Here is a 16,764-nt window from a genome sequence, read left to right as displayed (position 1 = left end):
TCAGCTTTCAGGCTCCTCTCCTGTGGAACCAGCTCCCAGTTCGGATCAGGGAGACAGACACCCTCTCTACTTTTAAGATTAAGCTTAAAAATTTCCTTTTTGCTAAAGCTTATAGTTAGGGCTGGATCAGTTGACCCTGAACCATCCCTTAGTTATGCTGCTATAGACTTAGACTGCTGGGAGGTTCCCATGATGCACTGAGTGTTTCTTTTTATTCACCTCTTTTTGCTCTGTATGCACCACTCTACATTTAATCATTAGTGATTGATCTCTGCTCTCTTCCACAGCATGTCTTTTTCCTGATTCTCTCCCCTCAGCCCCAACCAGTCCAGCAGAAGACTGCCTCTCCCTGAGCCTGGTTCTGCTGGAGGTTTCTTCCTGTTAAAAGGGAGTTTTTCCTTCCCACTGTCGCCAAGTGCTTGCTCATAGGGGGTCGTTTTGACCATTGGGGTTTTTCTGTAATTATTGTATGGCTTTTGCCTTACAATATAAAGCGTCTTGGGGCAACTGTTTGTTGTGATTTGGCGCTATATAAATAAAATTGATTTTAAATTAAATTAAATTTTATTATCAAAGTTATCCAACAACTGGTCCCTCAAGTCTGGCAAGGACCGGCTCTGTTGTGGGCTCCGAACCAGCAAACAGCACCACAGAGTCTCCTGTATGATACAGAGCTGTATGGTGAGGTTATTTTCTACCAGTCGATTCAACGCTGTATAGCGGTGATCCACCATATTTCGTGGGGTCATTTTTCAAAATGTAAAATGCAAAAATAAACACATAGTGAGTGTTTAGACGTTAGTGATAGCTTTTCTTTTTCACACCGTGGCTTGCAAAGGGGGAGGAAACCTTGTAAAATGCATCAAAACCAATTCTGCATTCTGGGTAGATCTTTCCTATACACGGTTGCCAAAGTTGTATTTTGGTGAACATAGCTCAGCAGTTATTCATTGCATAAAATAAATGTATCTTTGAAGGTTCACTTTCAGTTTCCTGCAGGGTCGGATGTAACTGTATTGTTAGTGCCTGTCCACTGTAACAGTTTCGTTGTATTTTAATCTTTCCCACACACATCTCCTTCAAAAATCTCTTTATCATTTTTTACCCCAAGGTCAGTGGATGTATCATGTAAAATGCTGTAAAAGTAAACTGTCTGTTTCCAGAGAGGGGCCTCAGAGTTTAATGTCAAGTATGAAACAGAGATGTTGTGGAAGCTGGAGTAATAACTACTTTTCACCCAAGGGCTGAGATTCTGATGAAAGTTTGTGTAGAGCTGAAATGTTGGTGAGATGCTGTGCAAGCATAGACGAGTCAGGTGGATTACACCTGAGGCTTTCCCAGGGTTTAGGTTCATGCTGAAGTTGATATCTTCATGGGTTGACTGAAACAGTTACAGGGGTTTTACACTGGTCTCTGCTGGTAAGGTTCTTTTCAGGGTCATTATCAACAGCATTCAGGGCCAGCTGCTTGCTGCTCAGCGATCAGAGATGTCATGGTCAAGAAGTCAACCATTGACTACGTTGTAGACTGGGATCTCATCAAATACAAGCATGAATTTTGAAAGGAAGTCTTTAAAGCGGGACCAGCTTAAAAATAATTCTTATTTTGTTTGATAAAACCTATTAAAACATGCATTTCCCACCCTTCTTATGAGTTTTTGGTAATTAATACATCGATAAAATAAAAAATGATAAAGAACGCATCTGATTGGTCATAGATTTTATGATGTATGCATGTGGGGACCAAGCTCCTACCTTAACCCTCTGGGGTCCGAGGGCATTTTTTTGGACAGTTCACTAACTCACTGCCTGGCATAAATGTTTTATTATTACTGTTAACAGCTCTCCCTGCATCCCACAATCAAGTTTTATGTCTCTTTTTTCAGGACAACCTGTGCTTTCAGAATATATATGTTTTTGTTGTGTTTTATTAGTGTAATAAAGGTTTACAATCAAAAATAGGCAAGGAAAAAATAAAGCGAAAAATAATTTTCCACATTTTTTCAAAACACACAGCAAACTATAAGAAACAACTGTTTTGACACTTTATAAAGGTAATTTGAGGTCTTGTGTGAAAGACTGTACAACAGAAAGGTTCAAACAATAAACACAAATGCACATTTTGAACAATATATACAAAATGGTCTATGCATTTTGTTGTCCATTGATTTGGTAAACAGTGCTTTACGCAGAGAAAGCAACAGAGTTATCCAGTAACATTCACATGCAAACTAGTGGCGCAATCCTGATAGTTACACACTCTTTGTTTGAGCACGTGAGATTGTCATCAGAGGCTCTCCGTGTGCTCTTGCTTTCACTGATCGCTGTGCATAATGGCGTAGGGCACACTGAGTATGTACTAACAGTATGTACTCATTGGAGCACCCAGGGGGCTATTCAAACAGGCCAACTAGTAACATATCACTCCTGAAAACGATCTTTGGTTTTTCACGTGAGTTAAATCTGCCCTACGATTGGATTTTGGAAAACCATGTGACGGTGAACCAATTCCGAATGGATACTCACATTGCGCATGTCATCACACAGCTTCTATGAGGAGTACAAAGATGGCCGATGGCTGGCTCGAAAGTCCACAGAGTTAACTTTTCAGCAAAAAAAAAAGTAAGTTTCTATCTCATATCATTCAAAGTTTTTTATAATTTAGTAAAGCTTGGTCTTAGCCGTTGTATACGACGGCGTCCACCCCAGAGGGTTAATGTATCCATATTGAATTCTATGTGCAAGACAGGGAGAATGTCGATAAGAAGGACTGACAAAGTTCAGGTGCAGTCAGCGCAGTTGTCACAAACAGTCTCTGTGTCTGGACAGACTTGGCCAGATGTTTATATGCTTGTCTGACTCACTTATAGACGCAGCCACTAACATGATGGCCACCCATAATTCCTCACTTGTCCCGCTGACAATGGGTTCAACACCAAAAAATATTGTTGAAAGACACTGCAGTCCCGACTAGGGATGGGTATCGAAAACCGGTTCCTGTTAAGAATCGATAAGAAATTATTTGATCCACCGACATCAATAGCCTTTTTGCTTAATGATTCTTTTATAGGTTCTTTAGTTCACATTACACCGGAGCTAGCTGGTAGCGCAGACCACTTGCCTTGATGAAAAACATTTTTTTTTGTCTTGTGCACATGCCGCTGAGGAAGCGAGATTATTCCCGTACAGACAGAGTAAGCAAGGTTAATAATTTGTTTATTATATGGTTGTTATATAAACGCAAACTTACGATATCGCCTGAATATGAAAGCTGTTGACGGTTTTGGGCTTGTAGTCAGATCTGTTCGCTTCACCTCCATGACAAACTTGCTAACAGATGGTCCGGTCGCTAGCTGGTTAGCTTTCAATCTGTGTGTTTTTTTTTCTGATGCTGTTTACATATTTATGGAGTATGTTCATGTCCAGCTTGTTTTTTCTAATCGTGTTTTTAGCTTTCTGGTTTGTAACGAATGTGATACGCAATCTGGACCAATTGTCGTGGTAATGGTCTGATATGGGAAAATAGAATAGAAATCAGACCGGAAAGCAGCCAATCGGAGTGCAAGTAGCGTCAAAGCCATATAATACAAAGTCTTATCTTAACTGTTCATTTCAGTCCGATTCATGATCACAGCCTGATGTGAAAACTTATCTACATAAGTGTCCTGATTTTGGACAACAACGTCTGAAAATAGTTCCTTGTCGGGGTCTGAAGAGACATGGCATTTTAAAGTTTTCAGCCTGAACCACAGAACGTCGGTACTTTGAGTCACAGCGCCTCGTTCATTAACGTCACATCAGCGTTTATCACAGCCATCAGTCGACCCTTCTTGTGACGAAAAGAAATCCTATTATCCACCAAGACAAAAAAATAAAAATAAAAATAAATTCTAAAAAATATTAAATTAGTCTATTTGGCGTCCGTATAAGAAGTGAAAGAGGTTAAGAGCTTATGGCTTGCCCCACATGCTTGCGTCACACTTCCGGTTTGAATGTAGCGCCTCTAGCGGTGAATTAGTTTTTAGTAAATTTGTTTAGCGTGATAATTATTAATAGAAAATGCAAATTTTGAAAATAACTGTAAACATTTTAACATTTTGAATGACACTATTATTATTATTATTATTATTATTTTTTTTTTTTACAAGAGGTCCATTTTAAACTTCATGTAGATTTTTGCAGTGCTGAACTCAATTGATTATGCTGTTCTGTGGAACAAACTGAATACTCATGGGTTCCCCATTAAGTTGTTGGGTATAAATGACTGGTCTACACAGGCACTGCTAATACTTTGTGGTGTGGGGGCAAAGTCATTGTGGAAACTGGGGTCTGCTGAATATGGATTTTTGCCCCCTGTCTGTTCATTGTGTCCATGGACTGGATGTTGTGCAAGTTTAAGGAGTCCAGTGACTTGGCTGTACAACCCCTGGCAAAAAGTATGGAATCACTGGCCTCGGAGGATGTTCATTCAGTTGTTTAATTTTGTAGAAAAAAAGCAGATCACAGACATGACACAAAACTAAAGTCATTTCAAATGGCAACTTTCTGGCTTTAAGAAACACTATAAGAAATCAGGAAAAAAAATTGTGGCAGTCAGTAACGGCTACTTTTTTAGACCAAGCAGAGGGAAAAAAATATGGAATCACTCAATTCTGAGGAAAAAATTATGGAATCATGAAAAACAAAAGAATGCTCCAACACATCACTAGTATTTTGTTGCACCACCTCTGGCTTTTATAAGGGCTTGCAGTCTCTGAGGCATGGACTTAATGAGTGACAAACAGTACTCTTCATCAATCTGGCTCCAACTTTCTCTGATTGCTGTTGCCAGATCAGCTTTGCAGGTTGGAGCCTTGTCATAGACCATTTTCTTCAACTTCCACCAAAGATTTTCAATTGGATTAAGATCCGGACTATTTGCAGGCCATGGCATTGACCCTATGTGTCTTTTTGCAAGGAATGTTTTCACAGTTTTTGCTCTATGGCAAGATGCATTATCATCTTGAAAAATTATTTCATCATCCCCAAACATCCTTTCAATTGATGGGATAAGAAAAGTGTCCAAAATCTCAACGTAAACTTGTGCATTTATTGATGATGTAATGACAGCCATCTCCCCAGTGCCTTTACCTGACATGCAGCCCCATATCATCAATGACTGTGGAAATTTACATGTTGCGGTTTCTTACAGTTCGGTCACAGATGTTGACTCCAGTTTCCTCCCATTCGTTCCTCATTTGTTTTGTTGTGTATTTTCGATTTTTGAGACATATTGCTTTAAGTTTTCTGTCTTGACGCTTTGATGTCTTCCTTGGTCTACCAGTATGTTTGCCTTTAACAACCTTCCCATGTTGTTTGTATTTGGTCCAGAGTTTAGACACAGCTGACTGTGAACAACCAACATCTTTTGCAACATTGCGTGATGATTTACCCTCTTTTAAGAGTTTGATAATCCTCTCCTTTGTTTCAATTGACATCTCTCGTGTTGGAGCCATGATTCATGTCAGTCACCTTGGTGCAACAGCTCTCCAAGGTGTGTTCACTCCTTTTTAGATGCAGACTAACGAGCAGATCTGATATGATGCAGGTGTTAGTTTTGGGGATGAAAATTTACAGGGTGATTCCATAATTTATTCCTCAGAATTGAGTGAGTCCATATTTTTTTCCCTCTGCTTGGTCTAAAAAAGTAACCGTTACTGACTGCCACAATTATTTTTTCTGATTTCTTATAGTGTTTATTAAAGCCAGAAAGTTGCCATTTGAAATGACTTTAGTTTTGTGTCATGTCTGTGATCTGCTTTTTTCTACAAAATTAAACAACTGAATGAACATCCGCCGAGGCCGGTGATTCCATAATTATTGCCAGGGGTTGTATTTGTTGAGAAAGATAGATGACTTTGACTTTGTCGATGATGCTGTAATAGGATTGATGTCTTGGTTGGAGCTCTTGAGAAGCTGAGTGAGGTATTGGTGTGTCAAGGGCCAGGACCCATGTTCTTCATCATGAAGGGGCATGAGCAGGAACACTACAGCAATGTGGGCTGTTTATTCAAGCATGTTCTAGTACACAGGTTAGTAAGCCAATGGGATGGCTGCCAGTTGGGCCTTAAAGCAGTTCTGCGAGGGGCAGGATGTGGCTGTTTACAGCACCAGTGCATGCTCCCAACCTTACATGAAGTTGGTACAGTATGCTGTACATTAGTTTTCAGGAGAGTCTCTGTGGTTTGTTGTTTTGATGTGTTGGTAGGCATTAATTATTGTACTCCCAAAGGCATGCTAAAGTTGAATGTTTTAAGACGTTCAGCTTAGAGCAGGTACCTCTAGGGGATAGGTGTTGGAGTACCAATACATAGACAGTGGTTCGAGTCCAGGTATGTGCTGAAGTGTTGGACAAGACACTTAATCTGCATCAGAATTACAATGACAACAAAATCTAGCCATATTTTAACTTGGCATTAAAAATTTATTCTGATTGTAATTCCGTTTCCATAGAATTACCCACCTGCATTTCGGGAAGTAACCATTGATGGGCTGAGGTTCTATTAATCGAGCATTGTAGGCCTTGCACAAACTGGCAGTAAAAATCAGATTTATGCACAAATCCCATTTAAATCTAATTCTATGTTGCAAATCTGAACAGTCGAAAGTTACATGAAATCCATTTTTTATATCCCTTTCAATCATTCATATCACATTTTTGCCAGCCCCTTTTGTTCTGAATGTTCATAATGGATTTCATGTGTGTTTTGTTAAGTTTGTAACTTTTTATGTCACGTAAAGCTCCCCATGTGAGCATTAAGCCTCGGTCCCACTGAATAATAAGCCATGAATAATGAGCCACGCATGTGTGTGTGTCAGCGATTATTTGAAGAATGATCCACATTTTAAGCTATCACATATCCACAACTAAGATGCTTCTGTGTGCCTCTCTGTACCTCACATGTGCCAGGTATCAGCCTCTAGTGAGCCACGACCGACTAGACATTTGGGCCCCATCCAGCCTCACATGGCTCGTGTCGCCACATATGATCCATGTAGCGCCATGTAATGCGATGTTGGTGCACATTTAGGTATGGGTTTGGTCCAAACCTCCAGCCCTCCCACGCTTGGTCCCTTTAAAGTCTGGGTTTTCAGTTCACAGCATCCATTCAAGATGTTGTCACATTTTTTAAACACAGTCCAAAAATAGATGCTCCAGTACAGTGGCCAGTGTGCGCATCTGTGTGCCAGGCTGCTGTTCACCTGTGTTCCAGAGTCATTAAATGCACCAGACCAGCTAGAACTGAACCACGGCTTCCTGGACAGTCGACTCTGCGGCTTTAAACACTCAGTCATTTTGACACCGTGATCCAACTTTTAACTTTGTGTTTGTCCGTTATTGACTGCAAAATCACTCTTTTGCATGCTCGCGTTTTGCGTAAATGCTCGTCTTGAGTCCGAGTCATTGCATTAGTGCACACACACAGCGGAGCTCATCTGAACATACTTTTACAGCTATTTATAAAGAAGGAATGAACATGCAACTGTTTTACCAAGCTATTAAAACATTACAAATAATTACCTTTTAAGCTGTTTCAAATACGTTCTACACCTCAGCGCATTAGACAGAGACAGGAAAAAAGCTCCAAATGTCCTCTGTGATTCCAGAAGTGATTAAAGGTGTTTTTGACATCCAAGCTCTGACAGAAAATGATTAATTTGCTACAAAATAATTATTTTATATACAGCATCTGGTGCACAAAGCAGGTGGGATTGTAGCACGCCAGAGGGCTGAACCAAAACAGCCTGTCCAGCCCTCGTAGCCACCAGGTGCTTGGATAATGGATTTTTACAGCCTCGTCCTCACCACAAACATGCCTCTAAAATCCTTGTGTGTCCTCGTTATACCTCTACACAAACTGCCCCATGCTGTTGTTACTAAATTTTGAACTTCTTAAAATTAACGCCACGCTCAGAGATGAGCTTTGTTAGCCGAATATTCTGCCTCTCAGAGCCACTATTCTCCCACGTCTGTTGAATAACTGATAACTGGACTCGTATTAAAAAAAACATGATACGTGGCTAATTATTCATCTTTCATTATTTGGTGGAGCCAGGGCTTTACATGGTCAGTGCTGTGGCAGTACTCCCCCACCGCCAACCAATCACAGCTAGGGGACAGCAAAAAAATGAACACACACAAGTTCAAACTAACCCATAAAATCATGTAAAAAAAAAAAATGCTCATATGGGAGTCCTGGTGCATTTTGCTACATCTTTAATGCCTCACACCTGAAACATACTGCATTTTGCTTCAGACATGTGCGTCACACGTGCAGGAGTCTTGTGTGTTTATGTATTCACACCCTGCAGTGTTTCAGCTGAGAAAAGCACTTGTTGATGTAGTCTAAGACTCTCCTCTGGCCCCTCCTAGGGTTTCTCCTAACACCCTTCCATCTGGGCTCTTGGGGGGACAAACAGACAATGACTGAGTGACGAGATGACACAGGCACCAGCCCGTTATTTCTAGGACAGTGGACACTGCACAGTAACCCGTGCCCCCCACCATCAATTCAGTGAGCCTTAGTGATACCAGATGTCAGCAGTTTGTAGATCTCACTCCAGAAATCCCTTAATGTAATGCCTCTGAGTAGCTGATTTAGTTTGTCAGTGTGAACCACTGTTAAATATATAAACCTCAAAACAAAAAAACATGGCGTATGCCAAGGACACATGCATACCACCCTTAAAACAAATCTAGACACCACACACTGGGCCAGCCTGTCCACGTCAGCCCCCATCCTACACCACCCACTCAGACTTGTTCATACTCAAGACCCACCACATGGTCATTGATGAAAGAGGCCCTCCTCCAACAGTCAAATGAGCTGGAAGGACATCATGCAGCCGGGCTGTCTCAGTGCTCCACAGCCGGGCCAGCGTTTGAGTCTCGCCCACCCTCCTCTGCCATCATCCAAGCTCCACAACTCCATTCTTTCTGGTCCGTAAAGGAGGAGGTTAATGAAGCATGGGGAGGGAATTACACTAATGCTAACCGACAGATGTCACATATTGTGCCTAGCTACAATAAACAATATGGCTGCCTCTGGAATATTAGCATTAGAAAAGGAGGCACACTCAGAAAGCCATGTTTTGACTGCATTTTTTTTTCTACTGGGCTTCTGTTTTTCTGGGTCAAATCGTTTGCCTTTTTATGTGATTTTTTTTTTTTTTTTTTTTTTTTTTTTCTTCCTCACCAAAATGTTTGTGTGTGTTTCCAGTTCAGACCATTGTAAACTGAGCAGTTCCTCTGACTATCTAGGTCCTGACTTTGTGTGGGTATTACGGTATATTGTTCTTTTGCTTCATGAAACTGCAGATTATGACCATGGCTAAAACAGTCTTCATATTTTAGTTGATTGGAGAGTTGAGGCAGAAGCGAAGATGTCACTCAGACCACAGGGGCCAAGATCATTTGTGAGTTTGTCCAAGAGTCACACTTCTGAGATAATTCGTGTTTACAGGGAAATGCTGCTGACAAGCAACAGGGTGAAATGGCTATTTAAAGCCGAGAGAAACCAGTTGGGGGGGGGGGATTCTATTGTGTCATCCCCTTCTCTCACACACCAACACACATTCAGAAATAAACACACAAAGTAGCCAACCGCTTGCCTCTGCTATGACCCTGTCTGTCTGCTGCCCTCTCAGTGAGGTCATGGCTGGATGGAGATGTAAAAAGGAAGACCTGTTTATACATCCTGCCTGACCAGATGATCTTGTACATGCTTCCACTTGCACACACCCACACCCCTTGTTGCACCCATTCAGGCACAGTTACACATGCACAAAGTAGAAATATAGACACACATAGGCTACATGAACACAGGCCAGCAGGAACCCTCGGTGTTCAAACACGTGCACACATCACTCCCAACACCACAGTATTGTTGCAGCATGGCCTCTCACCCCCTTTGTGACCAGGCCTGCGCCGATTGCTAATGTATTCTGCTTGAGTGTGCCGACCCATTTGACTCACTCACCAGCTGGCGTGCCCATGAATAGGACTACAGGCTTAGGTCCATTTCACTTGTGAGGTCTTTGCAGAGGTTTTTTTTAAATAAGGAATGAGTGTACAAGTATGCGCATTTAGGGAGGGTGTAAGTTAGAGTTTAACGCATTGCCCTCAGAATTAGAGTATTTCATTTCACAAATATGACAGTTTGATCTTGTCTGTGACCTTTCTCTTTATTTAGTATCTCAGCATTGTGCCTATTTTTTTGTTTAAGTGGTTAACCCTCTGGGGTCATGTTTTTTGTTAATAGATCAGCGACAGAATGTCACAGAGACTTTATTTGACAACTTGCTGAAACTACAGAATGTCACCTCTAGTTTCAATCCCTGTTCTAGATGATCTTTGAATCACAGCCAATCCTAGAGCATGGATAAGGTCACATGGGTCTCTCTCTCCCTGCCTGCCTGCCACTTCTGCAGGCTCATTCAGAACACACTGTCGCTGTGTTCAAGAGTCAGGGTGATTCATACTGCCATTAAAGGTCCTGTTAGAAAACACGTTTATCTTTCTATTTAGTCCTACAGACAATGCATAGTCATTAAAAAAAAACATGTAGATGGGCCATTTTTCCCAAAATCTAAGTATGGTAAAATCTAGACAATACCCCTGGATCCCAGAGCATTGATCCTTTCAACTCCAGGGCCTGCTGGTGGGGTTGAAAGGCATGTTGTATTAAAAAACACACCAAAATTGCAACAATTATCATAGCCATAAATGGTCAAATAAGAAATTATAGTCAGGTTATGGAATTTTTGTCAGTACTTGAACCAGCCATGTGCACTTGATCATTCTGTCTGAACAAAACAAACCAAGTGTAAGCATAAAATTGTGATATTTTTGTCAAAATCACTTTGTTCTCCTATACATGTCCAATTTAAAGTGTTGTCAAACATAAACCATTGCCTGAATGCAGTTTGTATTAAAAAACAAAACAAATTCTGTGCTCTTCTGTGCAAGTGCAAAACCTGGAATGGCTTGGCTGACCAACAGTCACAAGAATAAACTGTGTGAATCTACCTCTGAATTTCAGGATGAAGCAAAGAAAAGAGAGCTGAGTTATTTTGATAGAGATAACTAAGTCCTATATAGTGCCTGAAGCCTGTTGATGCAGGTGCTGATCATCGGATTTCGTAAAATGAAGCATGTGATTGACTCCAATATACAACTTGGAAGAAGAGAAAAGCCCTGTAAACTGCTGATTTGTTTTTCCAATTTTTTGCTTATTTTCAAAGATTTTACCCTGAATTTTTATTCTCACCAGACTTTACTTGTCATGTAGAATCCAGATCACAGATACTGTCTGGTTTGTCTGTAGTTCAGAGCCAAAATCAGCCTTCCCCACTCTTTTGTAATGAGTAGCTTTTTGTTAACAGGTGTAAGACCTGTTTGAGAGTCATTCAGTTTGAAAAGAACAAGTCTAAACTGGTTTGCCATAGTTCTTTCTTGTTTACATCGATTTATTATTCCCGGTGGATGCAGTGCCTTTGGTCATTTCTGAGGTCAGTATACAAAACTCCAATTAGCTTTAGTAAGACAGCTGCTGAGAAACGGGGGCCTGTGTGTGTGTGTGTGTGTGTGTGTGTGTGTGTGTGTGTGTGTGTGTGTGTGTGTGTGTGTGTGTGTGTGTGTGTGTGTGTGTGTGTGTGTGTGTGTGTGTGTGTGTGTGTGTGTGTGTGTGTGTGTGTGTGTGTGTGTGTGTGTGTCAGTTATCAAACATCTGCCACAGTCAACAGTAAGACTCATCCCTCCTCTAGTTAACTCTCTCCATACCACAGACTCTCAGCCAGTTTGCAGACTTTTCACTCTGGGGTTTTGTCATTTTGCTCTGTTGTTGCTTGGTTTGACAGAGGGATCAAGTCAAATGTAGATGTATAAAGTCATGACACATCTATCTTTTAGCACTTTTTGCCTTCGCATTTGAATTTTGATCCGTTTATGAAACCAAACGTTATGCATGCAAAAATTCAAATGCGGTGTGTTATTTACTGAGCAGCATTCCTAATTAAACTCTGTCAATTTGGATGTGATATTGTGCAAACATTTTATTTCCAGTCTTTCTGTTTGACGTTCTGCAGGATATGATGTACCAGCTGCTCCAGGGTCTGGACTTTCTGCATTCACACCGTGTGGTTCATCGTGACCTGAAGCCCCAGAACATCCTGGTCACCAGCGGAGGACAAATTAAACTGGCTGACTTCGGTCTTGCCCGTATCTACAGTTTTCAGATGGCGCTCACCTCTGTAGTGAGTATCTTTCTTCTTCATATTTTGAAGCTTTGTAGGACTGAAAAGAAGCTGGCTTGCTATACTGCATACTGAAGAGCCAAAATGGACCAATATTTGTTCACAACTATGAACTGCATTGAAATGATAGATGATTTCAATGCCAATTTAATACCCAACTTTAAAAAAAAAAAAATGTGATGACACCCACTTTTATGCATTTTCAGTGTTGCACCATGTCTTCTGGCTAGCAGTAGTTGCTGCTCTTCGGGCAATGACTGATAACAGGATGAAGCGCAGTTATCTCTAGTTCTCTCAACCAGTTCTTTCTTTCTTCGTGTCCATCGCCACAACACAACCGCACAGCAGTCTGTTGATGATACTTCTTAAATGCACACAAAAACAACTTTATGTAGTTTGATACCTTATTTGATACCATGACATGGATTATTAGCTGATATTGTGTGGCTAGTAGGTGAATCTGTGCTTTAAAAAAAACATACATTGTGCAGGTAATAGTGACCTAGTCAGTGTTGCATGCCTTCATTCTCAAGACTTTTTGATAAACGCACACACTCAGACACACTGCCCCAAATGTCCTCTCATCTCCAGAGGGTTGGATGAAAAGCCTGTAATACGATGTAGCGGGCACTTACAGGGTATCGCCGGTTAGCTCTGCAGCACTGAACCAAATGATAGGGTTTGTCTCTGTAAAATGAGAGCCAAGGGCCCCTGTGGCCAGTCTGAGAAATCCCTCAGTGGCTGTCGCAGACAGGGATGGAACAGACGAGAAGAGACAGACACTGCTCCCTCCCCGCTGTCGGTGCTTTGATGTACAACAGTTGAGCTTTGGGCTCTGATGACCAGATAAAGAGAGAGAGAGTGAAAGGATGCTTTAAAAGAGCTTGAAATGTGGAGGGATTAGAATTTTAAGGTTAAATTAGGCAGCAACAGTCGCTACAGTAAATACTCTACCCTTTGGTAAAGACTGTGCATATCCAGAGGAGGTTTGCAATCTGCGTCACAGTAAGCTGTCGCTAGTCAATGGAGGAGGAGGGCATCATTAAAGTGCTTTGTTCAGTGGCACAGCACTTATTTTGTTGGTTGTTCACAGATGTTCTTATGACAAAAACCGACAATATGGAGAAAATCATTATGAGCACATGTAAGTGACAGAATGAATACAGGAATGAGTTGTACCCATCAAAATTAAGGAGTTACTTTTGGGCCACCCATGCAAATTAGAGCTTAAAATGAAAGACATTTAGTGGAGCGATGCAAACACTGTGCATGCAAATAAGAGTATGATGGTCATTTCAAGATTTTGGCTCATTTTGACCTGTTGGTAGCAGATATCCAGGATTTTTTTTTTTTTTTTTTTTTTTTTTTTTTTTTTTGAGTACGGAGGCAACCTTTAATCTCATTTTAGTGATGTCATAATGTCTCGTACACCACGTAATGATAAATAGTTAGCCCATCAATAAGAGTTTTAGATCACCTCTCCAGCAGTATATCCAGAACAGCCTTGACCATTCTCTTCCAAATGTTAATAATCTCAAAATACTCACTCAATGAAAATTCCTACCGCATTAGGCAAACATATGCCCACTCCTTTCTGAGCTACTTTGTGCACAAACAGACAGACAGGCAGACACACATGAGTGATTACAGTATCTTGCTGCACCACTGGCACACAGGGTATTAATTAACTCAATGCTGATCAACGTGGAACTAATGAAGGAGATGGCTTTAAAGCCTTCATTTGGGCTTATCCAGGATCACGGCATCCTGCCATCAATTTTTATTTCATTTTGTAAGCTTCCAACCCAATATATGTACCCACAATAAAGAGGAAATTGCTATACTGATTATACTGTATTTATCAACGTAATATTCTAGTAGGCAGCATGGCGGCTTAGTGGTTAGCACTGTTGCCTCACAGCGAGAAGATCATGGGTTCAATTCCCATGGCCTTTCTGTGTGGAGTTTGCATGTTCTCCCCGTGTTTGCGTGGGTTTCCTCCGGGTGCTGCAGTTTTCCTCCCACATCCAAAGACATGCGGGTTAGGTGGATTGGAATCTTTAAAATTGTCCTTAGGTGTGTGGGTGTGTCTGTTTGTCTGTTTGTGGCCCTGCAACAGACTGGCGTCCTGTCCTGGGTGTACCCCACCTCGCGCCCTATGACTGCTGGGATAGGCTCCAGCCCTCCGCGACCCTTAATTGGACTAAGTGGTAGAAGATGAATGAATGAATATTCTAGTATTCTACTACTACTACTATAGTAAGTAAGTCCCTTCGGCTGCTCCCTTGTTTGCTCTCGGGGTTACCACAGCAAATCCAAGGTGGATCTGCATGTTGAATTGGCACAGGTTTTACGCCGGATGCCCTTCCTGACGCAACTCCACATTACATGGAGAACTGTGGCAGGGGTGGGATTTGAATCCGGAACCTTCTGAACTGAAACCAAGCGCATTACTACTACTACTACTACTTCTAATAATAATATTGGTGTGTATATGATATCAAGAACCTAAACAATTTATAAATAGATTAAGACAATAAATTACCATTTTAAAAAAAATGACATAATTAACAGGAAATGACAGGGTTGAGTTCTTCAAAAAAATTGTTGGGGTCTAAGGTTCTAAAAACATTTTAGACTCACACGCCATTCCAACTCATCATAGAAACTTTGCACAATTTATTACCACCCTTGACAAGTGTCATCTACCTATTTTATAAACACTACCCAATCTAGAGCCTGTGGATCCCCATGGACAAGGTGCGAGTATACATTAAAAGAGGTTTTCAGTGTTAAATTTAAATGGCCACAAAATCTGTAATCTGGATCAGATCCAGATCAAACCTTGTCAGTTGATAAAGGACACCATCCTACATAATGCTCTCAAATATGAAATAAATGTAATCTTTTTTGACAGTTGTGAATTTTTGAATTTTGGTTTGATTTTCTTTTCCTGACTTTTTACCTTTGACCTGTGACCTTGAAAATTGAATCGGTTCTTGTCTGTCAGGATAATGATAGACATAATGATTTATGAAAAATTCTGGGCTCCAGGCTGTTCACAAACAAACAACAGGGGCGAAAACATAACCTAATAATGAATAATCCTTCCATTTTCTAAAACCTGCTGATTCCAATTAAGGGTCACGGGGGGCTGGAGCCTATCCCAACAGTCACTGGGTGAATGTAAAGCCTCGGTCCCACCGAATAATGAAGGCTGAAGAAGGAGCCATGCATGGGTGTGGGGTGATTATTTGAAGAATGACCCACGTTTTGATCTATCACGTATCCACTATGAAGGTGCCACTTTGTGCTTCTCTGTACCCCGCATGTGCTGTGTAGCAGCCTCTAGTGAGCCACGACCGACCTGTCATTACAGCCTCGAATGGCTCGCATCAGCCACACTAAGCCACGTAGTGCCATGATAACGCCATGTTGGCGCACGTTTAGGCATGAGTTTGGTCCAAACCTCCAGCCCTCCCACACCTTGGCCCTTCAAAGTGTGGGTTTTCAATTCACAGATTTACAGCAGCATTTAAAGATGTCCTTTTTTTTTTAAACACAGTCCAAAAATAGACACTCCAGCACAGTTCCGCAGTTGTGCGCTGTGCGCCAGGCTACTGTCCACCTGTATTGCACCAGACCAGCTAGACGCGAACCACGGGTTCCTGGAGAGCCACCTCTGTGCTCCTCGCTGGCTCCGCGGCTCTCTGGCTTTTCTTCTGCGGCTTTAACCACACAAAACGTTATGTTTGTCCATTTATTTCTGCAAAATCACTCTTTTGCGCGCGCGCTGCTATTGTCCTTTCATGGACAGCCGCCTCTGTGCTCTTTCTAAGTGGCTTCCTTTCCATCTGTGGCTTGCTGGCTTTATTTTTTCCCTGGCTTTAAACACAATCATTTTTACAACATGAATCCACTTTTAACTTTGTGTTCGTCCGTTTATTTCTGCAAAAGTGCTCTTTTGCGCGCAGTGCCGTTCTGCATATAGAATGAGGTGGCCGTTTTATTATATACACCTGTGGATCATTTTCAATATATATATATATTTCTTTATTTCTTCCGCAGCTTACAAGTTACGATACAACTTTTAACTTTGTGTTATGTCTTCAAAATCGGTCTTTTGCGTGCTCTCCACCTGTGTTTCCGCACAGCTCCTGCTCTTAGCTGCTCCACTGGAGTTATCTTCCATGGCTTTAAACACACATCCACTTTCACGCAGTCACCCAAATTTTAACTTTGTGTTCGTCCAATATTGACTGAAAAATCACTCTTTTGTGAGCTGGCGTTCTGCCTAAATGCTCGTTTGAAGCGTGATGATGAGTCACTGCCTCAGTGCGCACACACAGCGGAGCTCATGTGATCCATTAATTCCAGAAGTGATTAGAGGTGTTTTCAGCATCCAAGGTTTGACAGAAAATGATTAATCCGCTACAAAATAATTATTTTATATAGAGTCCAGCGCACAGAG

The 16,764-nt window shown here is 41.3% G+C and overlaps 1 protein-coding gene across 3 annotated transcripts in view; it reads left to right on the top strand.

Moving 5' to 3' along the window:
* cdk6 (cyclin-dependent kinase 6) overlaps positions 1–16,764 on the top strand; it is an 81,304-nt gene that overhangs the window by 19,833 nt on the left and 44,707 nt on the right. For all 3 annotated transcript variants that reach the window (XM_034160544.1, XM_034160543.1, XM_034160542.1), the window contains exon 4: positions 12,126–12,293. In XM_034160544.1, coding sequence (XP_034016435.1) covers positions 12,126–12,293 — 168 coding nt within the window. The remainder of the gene's footprint in view (positions 1–12,125; positions 12,294–16,764) is intronic.

The sequence above is a fragment of the Thalassophryne amazonica genome, chromosome 20, assembly GCF_902500255.1.
Source record: "Thalassophryne amazonica chromosome 20, fThaAma1.1, whole genome shotgun sequence".
NCBI lineage: Eukaryota > Metazoa > Chordata > Actinopteri > Batrachoidiformes > Batrachoididae > Thalassophryne > Thalassophryne amazonica.
The sequence above is the reverse complement of the archived record's forward strand: the minus strand, read 5'-3'. Positions and strand labels throughout refer to the sequence as shown.